At 43.9% G+C, this 21,494-nt stretch overlaps 1 protein-coding gene across 1 annotated transcript in view; it reads left to right on the forward strand.

The window, feature by feature from the left end:
* Positions 1-4,648: 4,648 nt before the first annotated feature.
* The window catches only part of TRIO (trio Rho guanine nucleotide exchange factor), a 263,174-nt gene continuing 246,328 nt past the window's right edge, over positions 4,649-21,494 (forward strand). The window contains exon 1 of the mRNA XM_034411889.3: positions 4,649-5,643. Within this exon, the coding sequence (XP_034267780.1) occupies positions 5,538-5,643 (106 nt within the window). The 5' untranslated portion in view covers positions 4,649-5,537. The remainder of the gene's footprint in view (positions 5,644-21,494) is intronic.

Genomic DNA, 21,494 nt, shown 5'->3' on the forward strand with positions numbered 1-21,494 from the left:
GTTGAAGCAAATCTGAAACATTACAAAACTGCAATATCTTGCTATATTTATATAAATATTGTCCTTGAAAAATGTGGCGTTTTTTTTAACAAGAGTTATAGATGGATTCACAAGGACTAGATTTATCAAGTATTAACCATACAGCTAAATGAGAAGCCAAATAGAGAAATTATGCCTCTGAATATCTGCTATATTTGGAGAAAATAGAAACAGTTGTCCAGGTGCCAGTTCTGTAACACAGTACATAAATTACATTGAGCCATTATGTGATTTGTCTATTTGATTTAATTAGTAGCTGTACTACCCGATTGTGATTTATTCCCTAAACCATGATTATTATGAAAAATGATTTTGTGTGTATTCAGTAGTAGTAGTACTATGATCAAAGATGTTTCTAGACTGGCCTAGTAAAAAACTCACCAGAGTCCTATTAAATATTAGTGGCTTGAGTTTTCTTGTCACTACTCTGACAATGTCCTTCAAATGATGCCAGCATCCTGCAGACATTCTTGCATTCATTCCAGTTATTCTCAAGAAAAGTTTAATGAGTACTGTATATAATTAAAAGTTCCTGGTTTTCATAGAAGCTATAATATCATTACTGTATTATACCTACCGGTAATCATTTTATAATGTTGAGGGGGCCTTATAATTGTCCTCTTTAAGTGACACCTAATCAAAAGATGTGTTTCTTTTATATTTTAAGCGATGTAGCTGCCTTTTGAGCTGTACAACTGAAAAACAATTGTTTAAATAAGTATTTTCTTGATTGAATTTCCTTGTTTTACCAATGGATATTGTAGTTTTGAATCTTTTAAGATAATGTATACATCAGTCTGCTATTGCTGCTTCGTTTAGATAGCCATCTCATTTATTTCTTACTCATATCTAACAGATAAATCAAGGGTGCAAAAAATGTGGCGGAAGGGCCATGAGCAAGAATTTTGAGATCTTCCTTTTTTTGCCTCTCACTAATAATAAAATCTCATGTCCATGGCTTTTTGCTAACTGAATAGAAGAATAGAATAGAATTCTTTATTGGCCAAGTGTGATTGGACACACAAGGAATTTGTCTTGGTGCATACGCTCTCAGTGTACATAAAAGAAAAGATACATTCGTCAAGAATCATAAAGTACAACACTTAATGATAGTCATGGGGAACAAATAAGCAATCAAATCATATTAGGAAACAGTCAATATAACTCGTAAGGATACCAGCAACAAGGTTTCAGTCATACAGTCATAAGTGGAAGGAGATGGGTGATAGGAACGATGAGAAGATTAATAGTAATGCAGATTTAGTAACTAGTTTGACAGTGTTGAGGGAATTGTTTAGCAGAGTGATGGCATTCGGGAAAAAACTGTTCTTATGTCTAGTTGTTCTGGTGTGCAGTGCTCTATAGCGTCGTTTTGAGGGTAGGAATTGAAACAGTTTATGTCCATGATATGAGGGGTCTGTAAATATTTTCACAGCCCTCTTTTTGACTCGTGCAGTATACAGGTCCTCAATGGAAGGCAGGTTGGTAGTAATTGTTTTTTCTACAGTTCTAATTAACCTCTTGAAGTCTGTATCTGCCTTGTTGGGTTGCAGAATCAAACCAGTTATAGAGATGCAGATGACAGATTCAATAATTCCTCTGTAGAACTGTATCAGCAGCTCTTTGGGCAGTTTGAGCTTTCTGAGTTGGCGGAGAAAGATCATTCTTTGTTGTGCTTTTTTGATGATGTTTTTGATGTTAGGTGTCCATTTTAAGCCTTGAGATATGGTAGAACCTAGAAACTTGAAGGTCTCTACTGTTGATACTGTGCTGTCTAGTATTGTAAGAGGTGGTAGTATGGGAGGGTTTCTTCTAAAGTCCACCACCATTTCTACCGTTTTGAGTGTGTTCAGTTCCAGATTGTTCTGGTCGCACCACTAGGCTAGTTGTTCAACCTCCCATCTGTATGTGGATTCATCATTGTCTCGAATGAGACCGATCACTGTTGTGTCATTTGCGAACTTCAGTAGTTTAACAGATTGATCGTTTGAGATGCAGTCATTAGTATATAGAGATAAGTGGAGAGAGCACACAGCCTTGGGGGGGGGGGCTCTGCTAATTGTACAGGTATCAGATATGATTCTGCTTAGCTTCACCTGCTGCTTCCTGTTAGGAAGCTTATGATCCATTTACAAGTGTGTTCAGGTACCACTAGCTGGTTTAGCTTAGTTAGAAGAATGTCTGGAATGATGGTGTTGAAAGCTGAACTAAAGTCTACAAAGCGGACCCTTGCGTAGGTCTTTGGAGATTCAAGATGTTGTCGGATGTAGTGCAGAGTTATATTAATAGCATCATCTGTTGATCTATTTGCTCGGTATGCAAATTGCAGGGGGTCTAACAGTGGATCCGTGATGGTTTTCAAGTGGGACAGCACTAGCCTTTCAAAGGTTTTCATAACTACAGATGTTAGAGCAACTGATCTGTAGTCATTCAGATAAATTTGCACAGGCAGGATCTACAACCTTTATTACTCAATGACTCAGTTACATAAATATTGAAAATACCACATGTATCGTGTTTCCCCGAAAATAAGACCCTGTCTTATATTTTTTTGAACCCTGAAATAAGTGCTTGGCCTTATTGCCAATAAAGCCCAATTGGGCTTATTAAAAGGGGATGTCTTATTTGGGGGGAAACAGGGTAGAATACATTCAAATATATCCTTGTCATTATGGAACTTACTGGCAAGCAAAAACTTGGGGCTGGGGGACAAGAATTGCTTTTTGCAACACCTAAAACTCTGTGTGTGTGTGGAGTCAAAGTCTATATTTTTAATGGATGTGTTTTAAAGGGTAAATACATATGAGTAAACTTTATAGAAGTTCAAGGTTCCAATTTCATCCCCTAAGAACCTCTCCCAAATTAGGATCCTTACCCTATCCACATTTGGAATGTATACATGCTACATAAATCCCAATATGGCCCTTGAGTTGGCAGATGTGCATAAATTATCTGTTATAGCTGTTTAAAATGTGAATAGGCATTTTCTGCTTGAGCGTGCTGGCATCATCCATAAGCAAATATGGACCAAATCTTTTAAGTGTCTAGGGATCACTTTGTCAGCATTTGCCAAAAATTGGTGACTATTTTCTCCCATTTGAGACAGGAAACCAACAAAACTACTACCTATTGTTTATGCTAAAACAGACCTGATACATTAAGGAAAAACCCACATATCTTCCTCATTCCAAATAGAAATGGAAATTCTTGAATTTGCGAGGAAACAGGTAGCAAAGGTAAGTGAAACCCACCACTGGATCAGATTCTCTGTTATCACTGCAATAAAGAATGCAACCTCCAGCATATCACAATATCAGTGGGCAAGCCTTATTTTGAATAATTAACATTCTTTATAACCTAAAGAAAAATACTCTTTTTAAAAATTGAGCCCATATAAATCAAAGATGGAGAATACAATATGGAGAAGAGATCAAAAGATGATAAAATAGAATTATACCATAGTATTTGCACAGTTGAGCAAACTGTTGAGAGATTGCAGGAAGGCTCCAGAAAGACAAGATGAAACCCCTTAAATTTATAGCTGAGTTATCACACTAATATCAGAAAGACTAGAATACAGTTTGCTTGGTTGAGTTCAACTCTGTTCTTATTTAAAGACTTACCATGGAACCATTGAAAGTCGGTTCTCCCTCTCCCCTCCCCTTATAGTTACACCCAAATTTTAATGTTGCATGAGATCATCTTCAAATAAAAATGTAGAAATGCTGCCATATGGACCGTCTCTAGGCATACAACGTAACGAATTTATGGGAGGAGAATACATATTTTATAGCTGAAAGAAAGAAGAGGAGAGAGATCTTAATAAGGAAAATCGAAATCGAACTGTAAAAAAAAAACTAAGCGGGGGAAAAATATGTGTCTTTCTGACAAACAAGAGCAGCAATCTTGAAAGGGCTAAATTTAGGAGCAATTCCTATTCAAACTCAATTGAACTTGCTTGGTTATTAACATTGTCGCGTCAAACGCCCAGTCTTTGGCGGGGACAGATTATAAAAAGTACCGTATATCCCCATTACAAGCTTGCTCAGGTTGGGTCTCTTCCGAATCTTGCTCGTTGGGAGACTGAGCTGGGAGCGGAAAAAGGCTTTTTGATCAAACAATCGGGCGTCTATCTCCACCCACATAAACTTCACCGGGTGGATATCGATCATTGTTGCCTCGTGAAAGCCTGCCCCATTGTCAGAATAAAGATGGCTCTGCCAACTATTTCAGGGGAGAGATCTACCGATCCCTTTTACATACATTCCCACTTTTCTTTCCTGATGCCAAAAAAAAAAAAAAAACCCCGAGCGCAGCCTTTCAGACTGTTGTTATTGATCGGTCGGGTAGGAGGAAGACCAGATTGGGGCATTTCTTGAAGCACAGATTCCAGGACTTCACAAATCTCAGTTGCAGACACCACGCCTTATGATGGCCTCCCCCAGAAAGAGGGCGCTCTTTCCTCCTCGTGGTTAACAAGGCGCAAAAACTAACGAAGGCCATCTATGTATTAAAAGGGAATTCCCAGCTTGGACTTCGGCGGCCGCTTATAATACGCTCTCAGCCAATAGCAAACGGTTCTTTTCTTTAGCGGCGCTCTCCAATCACCGCTCTCGACTGCTTCTTCCTGTGCAACCTGCCGAACGCTGACGGAGTCGTCCGGACCTTTCCGACTGGCTGCCCTCCCTTCATTCCCAATGCTGGTCTCTTTCTCTCTCTCCCCCCCTTTTTTTCTTGTCCCTTGACTTCCCTGGGCGGGGATAGGAGTCTCTTCCTTCCTTCTCTGTTCCCACCCACCTTTGCAATTGCAATCAAGATGGAGGAGCGGGGCGGCTTCAGTTCCCGTCCAGAGTGCTGTTGCTAACGCAGCTGCTCCTGCCTTGGCTCCCCAAAGACTGCAATACCCTGCCACCAACTTGCACGCACGCCGCCACCTGCTTTCATTCCCTTTCCCTCCCACCGGCTTGCTGCTGCTGCTGCTGCATTGATTGCAGCCCCTTCCTCCCATCAACATCCATGCGCCCTCCCTTCCCCCTCCTGCGATTGTCTCTCTCTCTCCCCCCCCCCTTTTGCTCCCGCATGCATCCATTGCTTATGCATGCGCCGCACACCCTGCCTCTCCGGAGGGGCTGCCGGGGGCTCTCCGAGAACGGTAATCGCTGAGCGCACACCTTCCCGTCGGGTCCTCTTCCTATTATTGTAACCGTTTGCTGCTGCCTGTGCAATCGAGCCATCCATCCATTCAACCGCCTCTTTCTCTCACCCCCCCACCGCCCCCACCCCGTCACCTTTGCACCATCACCACCCCACCATCGTCTCTCTGGATGGATTTTTTTTGCTAGAAGGTGAAAACAGGGGATCCGGTGTTTGGGGGGGGGGAGGGAATAAGGTTTCGCTTTCCCGTCATCCTGCTGTCAGGATCTAGGAAGGAAGGCTGATCATCGTGGCGGTAGTCGAGGGATCAGATCCGGAGGAGCCCCCGACCTCAGTCAGTAGCCATGAGCGGTTCCACGACCGCCTCCTCCAACAGCGGCAACGCGGCTGGGGAAGGGGCGGAAGACGCAGCCAAGGATTCCGCGGACATCGCGGCTTTCTTTCGTTCGGGTAAGTTTGCAAACCCAAAGCAAAATGTGCTTTTTCAGGGTGGGGTGGGGATGAGGATGAGGATCAAAAGAGTTCGGGAAAGAAGGGGGAGATTCTCCTAATATTCTCTTCCTGGCCCTCCTCCCAACGGGTCCGGAATTGATGATCTATACATCCATGTTCGAAAGCCAAAGGGAGTGATTCACGTCTGGTGATTAAAACCGTGCCTTAGGAGGAGCTTCCCTTTCTAATACTTACGGAAACGAAGAGATGTTGTCTTCGCCCCCAGTAAAGATAATCTTTAACTAGCTCTGGTATCTTATTGCAACCCCCCCCTTTTTTTTTAGATAAAGTCGTCTTGTTAAAAAAGATGTAAAAGTGAAGAGATTTTTTTTAAAAAGGCTTGGTTTTCTGTAGGTTATAAAGATAGAAGGTGCGTCAGGCTTACTTGTATATCGTTTAAGGATGATCCACAGTTGATTGCCAAGTGTTCCTTCCTCTCACTGTTGAAACAAAAATGTGATTAAAAACAAAAAAAACCCCCCAAAATTGTATATTTGAAAAAGCTGTGGGGAATCAGGAGTGGGCTTCCGTTTGAACAGATAGTGGGTTCAATCCTATTGAATGCAAATTCATAACATCAAGGGTGGGCTTAGAGGAACACTTTTCAAACATTTGAAATCCCCCTCTGACACTTGACATTGATGGATGAATCTTGTAGATCTAATAAACACAGTGGAATCTGATAAGCCAGAAGTCTCTTTATCCCTGCTGTGCTCTAAGTGTGCCTTAATGTCATAACCATGGCCTTGTTCAGCAGCCACAATTTCTGATCATTGTAGTTGGTGGAAATGGCAACAAATGCAACTCCTTTTGTTTTATTTTCCAGAAAAAGAAAGCATCTTGTTTTGCAGCATTTGCTGCAAGTCTTTGGTGGTTATTTTTTTTAAAATTAAAATGGTAACATAGTACAGATATTCCTTCCAGCCAGTTTACTTGCATTTTGCTGTCCATTCTTATACTATTGAGTGCCATATTGATTACATGAAATGAGAAGCTCTGATTGGGTTCACTTTTGGGGGGTACTTATTAGGAATTTGGTAGAATGTGGACATCAAAACACTTCATATTTATTGTAAGATACGATTTTTAGAGGACCTGATGGCAAAGCAATGTATGTAACTTTGAGACTTAAACTGTAAAAAAAAAAATACTTCGACAGGAGGCAAATGCCAGAAGCCTTTCCTTACATGGTCACTCCAGCTGTTGTGGTAACCTTCCTGTATCCAGTTACAGTGGTGGTAAACTTTTTTTCTTTTTCTAAAGCATGTTGATGGCCTACTAGCTGGAAATGGAAACAAAACTAATAAAAGCAAACAATAATTTCCTCAGGCTTTATCCAGGAAGGTACAAGCAAAAAGGGAATCTGTATTGTTCAAACTGTCAGCTTCCACTTTTTGTGGGACCTCAGTGTTTGGAGCATAAATCAGGGAAATATTCTAAAAGTTGTGGAGAGGGAGAAAGCAAGCACTCACAGGGATTGCCTTGGGATATGTGCTTTGCATGATTGACATAGAAATGCTGTGTTATTTTTGAAAGTATGTATGTGTGTGCTGTTCCTGGGATACAAGTAGGAAGTTGTGGGTTTCTTTTTTGTTGCCTTGAGTGAAAATAACAGTATTTAGAACCAAAGGAGGAATCACTGGTGGTGTTAGACAAATTCAGGCAAAGCAGTGGATCTGGGTTTATATTGTGGAGGTAAGGCCTCTCTATAGTGGGGGTGGGCTGTCATTACAATCTTTGCCTGTTGCCAAACTATGCAGAAAGAAAAGCATGTCAGAAAACTATTTCTTGGAATAGCTTTCTGAACACTCTTTTTCTGAACCAGTAATAGACAAAAGGTGCATTTTCCCCCTTTTTTATGGCATTTTTGTGGCATTTTTGTGTTCTTGATTAATACCACCTATATGTTCCTTATTATCTTTTCAATGGAAAGGGAAACAAGCAGCAAGCTTGAAAATGTATTAATCTGAATGCAATTTAAAAGACTAAGCCTGCTGAGATCTAGGGAGACTCATTTCTTGAAAAATGAAATGCAGGGACTTGAGTGAAGGTTGCATGTTAGCTTTTCTTTGTGATAGGCATATAGAAGGAAAACCGGATATAACTTGTTTACCCATCATCATATTGGCTTGCTTCTACTTTCTTGGACAAAAAACAATGGGGGGTGTTCATGGGCAAATGAAAACTATGCAGATACTATGTTAGAGGCTTGTATTCACACCAGAAATGGATGTGCTCTGGCTACTTTATTATATGTATAGCAGAGTAACGAATAATGTAGATTATGTAGATTATTTAAAGGTAGATACATGAATAATGTAGAATAATGAATAATGTAGATTCCCAGGGTAGATATATGGAACCTGTTCTTCAGAAAACCTCAGTCCTGTTTATTATTACTGTCACTGGGCAGTGCTCAGGCCATAGGCTTCTTACCCTTTCCAGCTTTACAAAATCACTCAATACACAGCATTGTTTGCAATATAATTTGCATTCCGGATCATTTGAATATCAGACAGTTTTATATTCTCACAAGGTCAGCATTATTCCAATTGGAATTGTCTAATTTGCTCTGCCTTGCATTTCAAAGATGTTTTGAGATTATGTGTGAATAGTAAAAGGTTATCTTATTCTTGCATTTGGGCTACCTTTTGTCTCTGGGGTAGCTTTGGTATAGTGTGGATTTATCTGTAAAGTTTAAATTGTAACTCCAGTTTTAATCATCTGAAGTTTAGGAAATGGGTGGCTTCTCTTCCTGGTCAAAATAAAGATGTCTTCCTTTTCCTCTTTGAATTCCATTGTATAACATATTCCCCATGGATTGTTCTGTTTCAGAAATTATTTGATTTAGTATGTCGCTACCCATTGGACTACTGGGAATCTTTCAATAAAAGCATAAACATTTCTTGTTAGCATTGATGGAAAATGTGAAAACCTATAAAAATCATAGTGATGGGCAAATATTTCCTTCCTGTAAGAAGTGATTTAAAGAGCTGTAGAGTGAGTCATGACCTGGCATATTCTAGGAGGTGATGGGATTTTTTTTTTACTTGTCATAGTTAAATCCTAGGATATATAATATTTTTAATATATTATAGTATCCGGAAACTCGAAAGTAGCTTTTTGTATTAGTTGATCAATGGTTTTATGCTATGAAAAGCATCCTAATAAGTATTTGAATAGAGAAATCATGGAATTGGGAGCATAAGGAGGATAAGGAGTTGATATTTACTACAAATATATAATAGGGGAGAGAGAAGAAATACAATCACTGAAAACTGGAAGAAAGGGGAGATTTAGAAAGATTCGAGGGGAAGGGGGGGAGATTAAGCCAAAGAGCAGTGTTCCAAGCATGTAAGTAGGAGTATGTAGTTAGGGAGCAACAGTGACTGGTCTTTTAGGATTGCAAAGGAGGGAGTGGGCTTTGAATTTAAATTGATGCTGCAGCTGTTAAAAGAGAGTTATTAGTCATTGGGAAGGCTGAACTTTTTATGGCATGGAATGTATTGACTGGGCTGCCAGTTGTTTTCACTGGGCCAGTTAGTCTAAATCAGTCTTAAATTCTGCTTGTTAGAGTCTGAGGTGTTGAGTAGCTTGATCACCGATTAGAAGGAAAGGAAAGATTTAGGAAGACTAGTATGTGATGCTTTATAATTACAATTAGTGCTGCACTATTCTGAAAAGACCTAAGAAACAGTGGGATTATGCTTACAGTTGGATAGGTCCAGCCAAACTGAACATAAGTCTGGATTGACAAAGTAGTATAATATAAAAATAGCACTTCTTTCTGTTTGTAAAATGCTAGTCTTCATCCCCTTGTAGTCTGAAGATTGTGCTAAGAAAAAGTTCGAGTATAAACTTTGATACTAAGCTAAATGATAATCATTGATTAGATTTCTTGATCCTTTTTGAAGAAAGAAGATGAAACTATGGGATCTTCAAACTGAACTGTGGTGTAGCAGAAGAAAAAAAATCCAAGCCTACTTCCATCTTCTTTCATAAAGCTTTTCTTTCTATATGAGGTTGATGAGAATTCACTGCCCCTTGCCACCCTAGACAGCCGTCTAATTTTTTGCCTGAGTCCAGGGCTACTCACAATTATTTTATATTGTTTGGACACATGAGTTCACCCATCTCTTTTAGCTTGGATTGCCAACCATAGTGCTCTTAAGGACATTTCTTTTTAAAGCAAACCTCTAGCACATTTTTATTTCCTAAGAAACAGTAGATAGATATCTCAGCATGCTGTGGGAATGTTTCTATATATCTAAGGTAACAGATAAAACAACACTTGCCACCAGATCCAATATGCATCTTTTGAAAGAATAGTGTATCAAGCTGTGATCATAATACCTTAGTATATATAGAATTCCTGCCAATTTTGTTTTAATTGGCAAAATTAATATTGGTGGCATTGTAGAGCTTACATATTAAAAAGCACCACAAAGGCATTATTCATTGTGTTAAAACATCTCTGGTTGTACTATATACAAGGTCTGAGAAAGAATTTTTGCCATGTTCTTCACCTTTCATTCTTTCCTGTTCCCTGCAATTATATAATTTGACCCACTAGATCTGATGTGCTGCTTAGCACTTCGTGGTCTACATTTTTAAAATGCCTTCTAAAAATAGATGGAGTGACTTTGAACAAACTAGATCAAGAAAAGTTTCAGAAGTTGTGTAATGTCCAAAGATATTTTTGTCTTATCTTTTGAACTACTTTACATGGAATTAGTTTCTTTTTGTTCAGTATTTTTACAAATCCCATAAGAGTCAGTTTGGTTTGGTGGTTAAAGTACCAGGCTAGAAACTAGAATGCTATTACAGGTAGTCCTTGACTTACAATAGTTCATTTAGTGACCGTTCAAAGTTACAGTGGCACTGAAAAAAGTGACTTATGACTGTTTTAAAACTTATGACCGATGCAGTATCCCCATGGCCAAGTGATCAAAATTCAGATTCTTGGCGATTGGTTCATATTTATGACAGTTTCAATGTCCTGGGGTCATTTGTTCAGCTTTTGCGATCTTCTGACAAGCAAAGTCAATAGGGAAGCCAGATTCATTTAACAACCATGTACCTCAAATGGGCTAATTTATAGAATACATCCAAAATCCAAGACCCATGACTCTCATAAAATTGAAACTTGGCAAATTTTATAAAATATTTTATGACATATGACAACATGTCATAAAACATTTCTGTGGTCAACTCCTGATGTTTGATTGTGCTATGTATACAGTTCAACATGGGCTAATTTCAAGCAGATACATCTCTGAATATCTCCCTGAACTTTTCAAGTACATTAGAAACTCCACCATTGTTGTTGAAACTCCGGCATTGAGAAATCTAGTAGGGGAATATCAGTGAAATTATGATCCAAGGTGTCATGGGTTATCTAGTTATTGCTAAAACCCATGTTATGTTTAACATCTATCTTCTCATCCTTTTAAAGCAAAACGATGCTTTTCTGGTGATTTTCCTTTTGCAATTTTCTCCAGAACGTTTTGGTTACTAATATTTTTACTGTTTACCACCACAGATGAAGGAAAGCAGTGGCTATCGCCTTTCCATATTCTTGCCAAGAAAATTAAATGGTATATACGAGATCGCCTTCTGCCGCCGATAGCCTCCCACCAGCCAATATGCTCCCACAGAGAGGGGCTCCTCAGGGTGCCGTCGGCCAAACAATGTCAACTGGTGACACCCAGGGGGAGAGCCTTCTCTGTGGGGGCACCAGCCCTCTGGAATGAGCTGCCCCTAGAGGTTCGTATGATCCCCGACCTGCGTACCTTTCGCCGCGCCCTGAAGACTCTTTTATTCCAACAAGCCGGGCTGGCCTAATAGGAATTTTTAAATTGGGTGTTCGTTAGTTTTTAATTTCGTGGGCCAAATTTTATATATTTGTTTTTAAATTGTTCTTAAATTTTGTGGTTTATATGTGTTTTAATATGGCTATACAGTGCCCTGAGTCCTTTGGGAGAAGGGCGGTATAGAAGTTCAATAAAATCTAAAAAAAAAAATCTAAATCTAATCATGAGCAGACTTTAATTCTCTTTAACTCCACTTCATGATTGCAACAAGGTTTCTTTAGTTTATCTTTTAGCTTTGAAAGTTGCCTTGATACTTTGACTGACTGTATTCTGCCTTTTTTCATTTTTCATTTATGTTTAGTGTTAATCATTTAAGAAATTTGGAACATCCCCCTTAATTATTTTTTTTAATAACCTTGATAATAACAAGAGCCAGTTTGGTGTAGTAGACACTGGGGTAGAAACCAGGGCATTGTAAGTCCTGCCTTACAATACATATGAAGCTACTTGGGTGACCTGAGACCACTCATTCTCTCAAGACCTAGGAAGAAGGCAATGGCAAAATACGTCTGAAACCTTGCCAAGAAAACTCTGGGACTAGTCCAGGCAGTTCAGCTCAAAAACACATGTATGTTGTACTCCGGTTTTATTTCAGTTGATATAAATCTTTCACTGATTTATTTATTGCATTTGTAAATCTACCTTTTTTGCCTGTAAGCTTAAAGTGGTGTCTATGGAGATCACCTCTATTTTGATCCTCAGAACATCCTGAAATACATTGAGCTGAGAGAGAAAGACTAACTTAAAAACAACCAGTAAGTCTGTAGCTGAGGAGGAATTTGATAGTCTCTAAGATGCATTGTAACGAATATGTTAGATTAAATTTGATAACATTTAGAGGGAAATCAGAGTTGTGATTTGCATCATGCCCCATTGTTCAGAAACAAATGTTAATAAGCTTTATTACAAACACTAAGGTTATTTTTTCCCATGTATTTTCTAATTTATAGCTGAAGTATTTCACAAGCACAAGTGTACTTATCCAGATATGTACATTATATTGTTGATTCTGCCAACCCTCAGTTTGCAGAATCATTCAGTGGCATTCAAGTTTAAGAATTATTTATTATGTCTGAGCTTCAGAATCAATTAAGATAAACTTTATCTGATAAAGGCCATGTGTTCATTTGCACGCTGTCCCAGTATCTAGGTTTTGTCATTTTAGAGCAAATTTTGCAGTTAATTTAAAGATACTCTAGTATTTTATCCCAGGCCATGGACTAACATTGGTCCGTGAGACACCAGGAACCAGGCAATGCAAGCAAGCAAAGCCCCATCTGCACATGCATGGGATCCAGGCAGCGCACAACACCCCCCCCCCCAGTCTGTGGAAAAATCTTCCTCCACGGAACTGATTCCTAGCACCCCAAAGGTTGTGGGCTGCTCCTCTAGTGGTTTATGGGCAGCAGCTTTTTTTGTTTTGGTGAAGTTTCAAATGGGATACCCTGAGAGGCTTCAAGTGAAATGCACATTCAGCCAAATATTATGCAAATCAGATTCCTGGATAGAGCAAATGATAGTATAAGGTATGGATAGATGAAAATTGCTCTTCTATGACATGACAAATATGAATTAAGATCAACTTTACTTGCTTGAACTTAGAGGAAAGACCGTCCGTTCCCTCCCCCCCCCCCCCCGTGAGTTAGGACTTCTTTACTGCAATTTATATCAAAGGATGTTTACTTGACTGCCTTGGTTGTCCTGTCTTGACTTTCATAAGCATGCTTAAATTGTATTTTTAATATATTTTATAGATTAACTTAAATGGCTGGTTTTGAACAAATGACAGTAAACAGATAGGATGTAATAGCCAAAAATGGCTTTGTTGTGTGTATTGTGTGGCAATATCTTTGAGTAGTATCTAGAAAGAATGTAAATATCAAGGTAGCTGAGATAAATAAAAAATAGATGTTAGTTTCATATGAATGTTTATTGGTAAGGCACCAGGTATTGCTTTTAGGTCAGTGATGGTGAATCTTTTCGGCACCGAATGCCCAAACAGGAACGTGTGTGCATGCTGGAGCACCGGAAGACCGAAGACCAGCTGGCGGTGCACATGTGTGCACTGCCAGCTGTCCTTCGCGCGTGCTGGAACGCTGGAAACCTGAGAACCAGCTGGCCGGTGCGCTCATGTGCATGCACACCGGCCAACTGCTGGCTGGTGCACGTGATGGCACGTGTGCCCACAGAGAGGGCTCTACTTGCCACAGGTTCACCATCACGGTGTTAGGTCATCTAAATTGTTTTCAACTATGCTTGGCTACACAAGCCGAGTCTTTAGTTTTTCAGCTTAATTTGGATCATTTTGTAACAGAGGAGTCATAAAAAGAACTAAATTATATGGAAATGGAGTGAGCAGAGTATAGTTATATGACAATGCAATATGAGGATATGAGTAAAGAGATTAGATAAGGAAGACTTGGGTTTAACTCCACATCAGCCATGGAATCTGACTGAGTTACATTCTCTTAGCCCAGTGTATCTGACAGATTGTTGCTGTAATGAAAAATGGGAGGTGGGAGTGCTGTTTATAGTGCCTTGAGTGCCTGAAGGGATGTATATCTAGCAACTAAGCAAAGAAACAATGGCCTTTCTGGCTTTTCATGGAGCAACAATAGGGTTGACCCCAGGCTGATGGAGATGTCAAACCAGCTCTTCCAGAAGCCCTCTAAGTCTACATGACATTTTTCTACCTCCTGCCTTCCTGGAAGACAAAGTGTGAGGGAGATCAGTCTCACAAAATATCAAGGCAATCATATTTCTGTTTAAAAAAAAAAACAAGAAAAAGGACAAAGGAGAACGTTAAAAATTATTTTTAACTTTTAAGTTGTCACATGTAATGAATGCCAAAGGGCATAAAAAATAGAGCTGCTAAAAACCATCACAAAGGATATGTCTTTAACACAGTACTTTAGTTAACTTTTCCCCATTCCTCTGGAGACTAGATTCATTTTGGAACCAATACAATCTCTGAGGGGTTTTGTTATTTGGAAAATACTTCTTCCTGAAAATTTCAGCTTTCAGGGTTTGGAGGAGAACCTTAGCTCTTTTTCTTCTCTCCATCAGCACAAACTTTCTCCCTCCTTTTGTCACAGAGTTCTCATTGTGATTTTTTTCCCCAAAAGAAAAATAAATCTTCTACCTGGGAAGACAGGATGTTAGGCAAATCTCTTTTTGCTATCTGCTAAATTACACATCTCTTCTCAGGAAGGTATTGACTCAAATGTCTAAGCTGGCAATTTGTTATCTAAGATGAGAGCCTAGCAGGGATGTTGAGAGTTTTGTAGCATGACCATATCCTACCCATGGAATCTTCTTTTGTGGAACTAGAATGTGAATAAAAGCTTTTTGGGTTCTGCTGGTGGAGGAATATGATCAGTTTATAGTTTGAGGAACATGAATTACACTCTCTCTCCTTTTCATTAATTCTTGCCTTTTCTCCATGTGAAATGGGTCAAGATGCTTGTTTAATATCAGAATTCTCAAGCTGATGCTAAATGCTGGCAGACCACATGTCTACATTCAGTTTTACTCGGGCTCCAGTAATTGAACAGGGGGAAAAGGTTTTGCCAACAGTTCTGTTTTTTTTTTTTAATAAAATGGTTTGCAGAGTCTATGGAAAATATGAATTCTGATTGAATACAGGCAGTATTCAGCTTGCTTTAACAATGGTCCGGAATTATGATGGCCTCAGAAAGGGTGTTTTCCAGAACGCTGCTACTACACTCCAGCATTGGGAAAATCCTCTTCTCTGACAGCAACTGAGAGAACTTTTTTTACACTTATCTACCTACTCTGTGCTCTCTCCACGCCCCCTTTTGCACCCGAATCCCCAGTCTTTCTCTCAGTTGCTGACAGACTGAGAGGGTTTTCTCTGTGCTCTGAGTGTTGCGGTAGGCCTTTTGGTTATTTTTGATTAGCCCCCTTTCCTTTTATTTCTGTTTAGTTCGGGCAGGTTTAGGTTTTCCTTTTTTTGTGGATCAGTCAGCTGGTCGTCGGTTTCGTGCCCAGGGAGCTGGGTCGTGCCGGCGTTTGCGCTGCTGCGCTAGCTGCCGCCGGCTTCTGTCCCTTCGGGGCGGATCCGGCCGGATTTCCATCGCTGTGAGGTCGGGGCTGAGCGAATTGCTCCCCGACCGCCGCTTCAGACCTTCGAGCCGCTGCAGGGTCGTTTCCAGGAGCGGCTACCAGCGCCCCTCACAGCGCGGCGTGGTTTGTCCAGCGACCGTCCCGTCAGGTTTCTGCGGGCGGCGCTGCGATTTCAGACTTGATCGGCCTCATTTCGACCGCAGTGAGTGTTGGCTTGGGGGGGGGTGCGGCGTGGCTTTCTGTTGCTCGCCACCCTCCCGCCGTGAGGCGGCCAGCCAGGTTATCATCCCTGAGTGGCGTCCGTGTGCAAACGGCGCCAGGGGAAAGCGCCCAGTCACTCTACAGAGCGAGGGCGGGCCGCCATTTTATTCCTACGCCACCAACGCGCGGCCGCCATTTTGGATTGCTCAGGGCAGCGCGGACCCTAATTAAAGGGCCGCAGCCTTTGTTCTGAGAGCTTGCTGGCTGAGTCTCTGTCCCGGTCTGGGCATTGACTCAGGAGGAGGGAGAAGGGGGGGGGAGCGTTTGCAGTTATCGCTCACCCCTTTGGCAGCCTTTTGTGCAAGGCCTTCCCACACACCTGGGCAGAGACAGGGGTGCCCTCGTGCTGAGCGTGGCAGGAGTGCCAGCACTGCTTGCTGGGTATAGTGCATTGCCCAGAGCTGTAGCCAGACTATCAATTACTCAATTAATCAATTAAGCAAGCTTTCATCCAATCAATCAATTAATCAAGCAAGCTGATACCTATTAATCAATTATTTAATTAAAGCAACCAATCAATTGATCAAGCAAACGTTCATCCAATCAATTAATCATTTAATCAGGCAAACTGATATCTGTCAATCAATCAATCAATTATTGATTCATTATTTATTATTATTACAAATCCATCTGTCAATCTATTGATTAATAATTACTATTCAGCTTGGGGCACTCTCACCATGGCGGACTGTTCGTTCTCCTCAGACAGTGATCAGGAGGTCAGTCCTGTCAGAACTAAGTCCCGCAAGAAACAATCGGGCAATCGCTCTGAGTCTGGCGGTCACAAGTCCCGCCACTCTAAGACCTCCTCTGCCGCTGAGAAGGATGCTCTCAGGCGTCATAAGGCTTTGGAAAAAAGATGTGAGAAGGCCAAGCAGGCGTCAGCTTCTTTGGTTCGTGGTGATACGGGATCCGCCCACCAGGCTGTTCCTGTTCCTGACCTTTCGGAGCGGAGAACGGTCCAATCCGGTTCCTTGGCTTGGCAGAAGGGCGTGTCCCAGTCGATGCCTGATGTTTCCTCAGCGGGTTTAGAGGCCTTTCAGCCCCCTCGGCGCCAACCTTCGGCCACTTTCACGCCTACAGCAGCGGGACTCCGTGAAGTGGACAATCCTCCGCCTCCATCTCAGTTTGACTTCCAGACGATGTTGTCAACAGCGTTGGCTTCTATTATGGCGGCCGGAGCGCAGACAGCGGCCCAGACATCAGCGGCGGGGACTTCGGGCACGTTGGCCTCTTCAAGCTCTCGCAGGGTTCGTTCCCCCTCGCCTCGTGAGTCTGTTTCGTCTGAGAGCTCGGGCCATGACGAGGAGGGCCCCGATGACCTCGAATTCTCTGAGGATGAAGGTCTGGTACCTGACACTCCAGCCTTCACGGGCTTGTTTCGTCCCTCACTATTTAAGTCCCTCCTTCACAAGGCTCGTTTGACTACTAATCTGGGTTCGGTGGGAGCACAACCCCCGACTACCCCGTCTGAGACCGGCCCTCATGATGCCCTGTTTAAGCAAGTCAAGCAGGAGAAGGACTTTATTCCGTGCCCTCAACTGTTCGCGGATGTTCTGCAAGCGCCTTGGGCCCAACCAGGGTCGTCCACTGCACCAAGCAATTTAGATAAGAAGCTGTTCTGTGCGGCGCCCGAACTTGAAGCCATGTTGGACGTGCCCACCGTGGATGCACCGGTGGCGTCTCTCACTTCGCATTCGATGGTCTCATCCGATCCGCTGGAGGGGCTCAAATCGGAGGACAGGCGCACCGAATTGGCCTTTCGTAGGTCTCATCAAGCCGTGGCCTGGACTGTTAGAACTGCCACGGCTACTTCATTCTTCAATAGGGCCTCGTTGATCTGGCTGCGCCAACTTCGGGAACGGCTCCCTCCAGAGGATACCCGTTTGCGCCACGATGTTAACAAGATCATTGCAGCCACAGAATATTCGGCGGATGCTTCGTTGAATTCAGTCAAGTTTGCATCGCGGGCGTTGGCGACATCTGTCACATCGCGACGCCTTTTCTGGCTGCGGCCGTGGAAGGCCGATGTGAAAACCAAATGGAAGTTGGCGGCGGCCCCATATAAAGCCCCGAACCTGTTTGGCACGGCGTTGGAGCCGGTCCTTGTGGAGGACAAAGACAAACGCAAGATTATGCCCTCGTCCTTTCGCAGACAAGACAGGCGTTACACCCCTTACACGCAGCGTCAGCCATTTCGTTCTTACTCGGGGCAGGGAGGCCCCTCAACTTACCGGCAGTCATTCCAAGCTCCAGATCGCTTTTCCGACAGACAGCGTTTCAGAGAGCGTGGGAGATCTCAGTCCTCCTCCAAGCGCCCCTATCGTGGGTCCACTTCTAGGCCCTTCAGAAGGGGCAAATGACTCACCGACTCCGGGGCCAGTGGGGGGACGTCTCCGGGCCTTTCGTCATCAGTGGGCCCGGTCCACTCCGGACGAGTGGGTGCGTCGCACGATTTCGGAGGGCCTCGCAATCGAGTTCACGGATCGGCCCCCACGACGGTTCATCCGGTGCCCAGTGCCCCTATCCACAGATTCTCGCAGCCTGATGGTGGAAGAGATAGCACACCTGCTGGAGATCAACGCGATAGAACCGGTTCCGTTGGACCAACTGGGGACAGGCTTCTATTCGATTCTGTTTTTGGTTCCCAAAAGTTCGGGCGGGGTCAGAGGCATTCTCAACCTCAAGGAGTTGAACCGGGCGGTACGTTACCGTCGTTTCAAGATGCATTCTCTTCGGTCCATTCTGGCATCCATTCGCCAAGGGGACCTGATGCAGTCAGTGGATTTGCGAGAGGCATACCTGCATGTCCCAGTACTTCCTTCGCATCGGCAGTTTCTGCGATTCGAGTATGCGGGCAGGCATTACCAGTACTGTGCGATGCCGTTCGGTCTTTCCTCGGCTCCCAGGACTTTCACCAAGCTGGTGGCGGTAGTGGCCGCGTCTCTCAGTGCCGTTCCGGTGAGAGTGTTATGTTACCTGGACGACATTCTAATCCTGTCCTCGTCCAGGACACAAGCGGCGCAAGACAGGGACAGGGTGCTTTCGGCGTTCCGGGAGCACGGATTCTCCATCAACTTGGACAAGAGCCAGCTCGTCCCCACGACCTCAATTTTACATCTCGGGACCCTGATAGACTCCGAGAAGGGTCAGGTTTTCCTGTCTTCAGAGAGGGCGAAGAACATCAAGTCGCTTGTGGGCCAAGTGCTGACCCGGAGGAAGGCTCCTCTATTGACTCTATCACGATTGTTAGGGAAGATGGTCTCGTGTTTCCGCATTGTTCCGTGGGCACGCAGACATTCTCGTCCACTGCAATGGCTACTTCTTCCGTTCCAGAGAACAGGCAGTTCCAACTCCGTAGGGACAGTGTTAGTGCCTCCTCAAGTCAGACTGTCACTGAGTTGGTGGAAGTCACCGGCCATCCTGCGAGGCTGCGATTTCCTGGAACTAGACCGGGTCGTGATCACCACCGATGCCAGTCTCCATGGCTGGGGAGCCCACCTGGGTGCCCAGGTGGGCCAAGGACAATGGTCTCCAGAGGAACGTGCACAGAGCATCAACCTATTGGAACTTCGAGCCATTCGTCTCGCCCTTCTGCATTTCCGGGCGCTGGTTTGGGGCCGTCACGTCCTGATTCTCACGGACAATACATCTGCCAAAGCGCACATAAACCGGGAAGGGGGGACGAAGTCACAGACGTTGATGCTCGAGTCGATACGTCTGTTCAACTGGGCGGAGAGAAATCTGGAGTCCATCCTCGCAGACCACATTTCGGGGAAAGCCAACACACGAGCGGATTGGCTCAGCAGGGAAGTGATCGACCAGGCCGAATGGCAGCTGCTTCCCAGTCTATTTCAGGAGATTTCTCTTCGCTTTGGACGACCTCTGGTAGACCTGTTTGCCAGTCCGACCAACGCCCAACTTCCCCGGTTCATCACTCGGTATCCAGCTCCAGGGGCAGAAGACACAAACGCTCTGCGGTGTCGTTGGCCAGCGGGTCTATTATACGCCTTCCCTCCTGTCACACTGATTCAGCAGGTGGTCCGCAAGATGATGGCAGAGAGGGCAGAGATGTTATTGGTGGCACCACATTGGCCCCGCAGGCCGTGGTTCGCGGATCTTGTGGAACTGTCGGTGACAGACCCGTGGGTGATTCCTCCACATCGGATCGTGCTGTGTCAGGGGGCCATTCGTCATCCCGAGCCCCAGTGGCTGCAGTTGGCCGTCTGGCATTTGAGCGCGTCCTCTTGAAGAAAGGCCGTTTGCCGGATACGGTGATTGGTACGATTCAGTCGGCCCGTCGACCATCCACGACGAGGATCTACGAAGCCACGTGGAGGGCCTTTTGCCGTTGGTGTGCGACTAATCATGTGGATCCTACGTCTGCAACGGTTCAGGATGTCCTCATCTTTCTACAGGCGGGTTTGGAACGGGGTTTGTCTCCCGCCACTCTCAGGCGCCAGGTGGCGGCCCTGGCAACTGTGTTGTCCTGTCCACCGTACACTTCCTTGGCTCATCATCCGTGGGTGAAGGGGTTCCTTCATGGAGCCACGAACCTGAGACCGCCTACGGTTCATCGTTATCCCTCTTGGGATTTGTCTTTAGTTTTGCAGGCTCTCACATTGTCTCCGTTTGAGCCGCTGGGTTCCGCCTCACTTAAGTTCCTGTCGTTCAAAGTTGCATTTCTTCTGGCGATCACGTCGGCTAGACGCATTTCTGAGTTGGCTGCCTTATCCGTTAGGAAAGACTTGTGTATTTTCCATGCTAATACTGTGGTCCTGAGGATGGACCCTGCCTTTATGCCCAAAGTTAATTCGTGGTTTCACCGGGCGCAGGAGTTAGTGCTTCCGGATTTCTGTCCATCGCCGAGACATCACCGTGAGGTTCTTTGGCACACTCTGGATGTGCGCAGGGCATTGCGACGTTACATGCGTAGGACGGCGGCGTTTCGGAAGACGGAAGCCCTTTTTTGTTTCGTTCCATCCTGCATCCATGGGTCAGAAAGTGTCGTCGACTACGATTGGTCGTTGGATTAAGGCCTGTATTGCTTCTGCTTATGAGAATCAGCGTCGTCCTGTTCCTGGGAACATTTTACCTCATTCGACTCGGAGTGCGCCTACTTCGGCCGCCTGGGCTACCCAGGCTTCTGTGTTGGACATCTGTAGGGCGGCTACTTGGACTTCTTTGTCGCCCTTCATAAGACATTATCGGATTGATGCCTACGCTTCGGCTGAGGCGTCTTTTGGGCGACGTGTTTTGCAGGCGGTGGTGTCTGGGTCTGATGGGGTGACTAGTGTTTTGCCCGACCCTGGGAGTTAGGCTTGGGTATGTCCCAATGCTGGAGTGTAGTAGCAGCGTTCTGGAAAATGGACATTGACTTACCTGAATGTCCTTTTTCGGAACGCTGCGTATACACTCCATTTCCCTCCCTTTTCGTTTGTTGGCTTGTGGTTGTTTTGTGTTAATAAATTTTGTTGTGGTTCACCTGTTGTGTCTTCGTTCAAGACTGGGGATTCGGGTGCAAAAGGGGGCGTGGAGAGAGCACAGAGTAGGTAGATAAGTGTAAAAAAAGTTCTCTCAGTTGCTGTC

This window comes from Pantherophis guttatus, chromosome 3 (genome assembly GCF_059756535.1).
Source record: "Pantherophis guttatus breed Tessera chromosome 3, ASM5975653v1, whole genome shotgun sequence".
Classification (NCBI taxonomy): Eukaryota; Metazoa; Chordata; class Lepidosauria; order Squamata; family Colubridae; genus Pantherophis; species Pantherophis guttatus.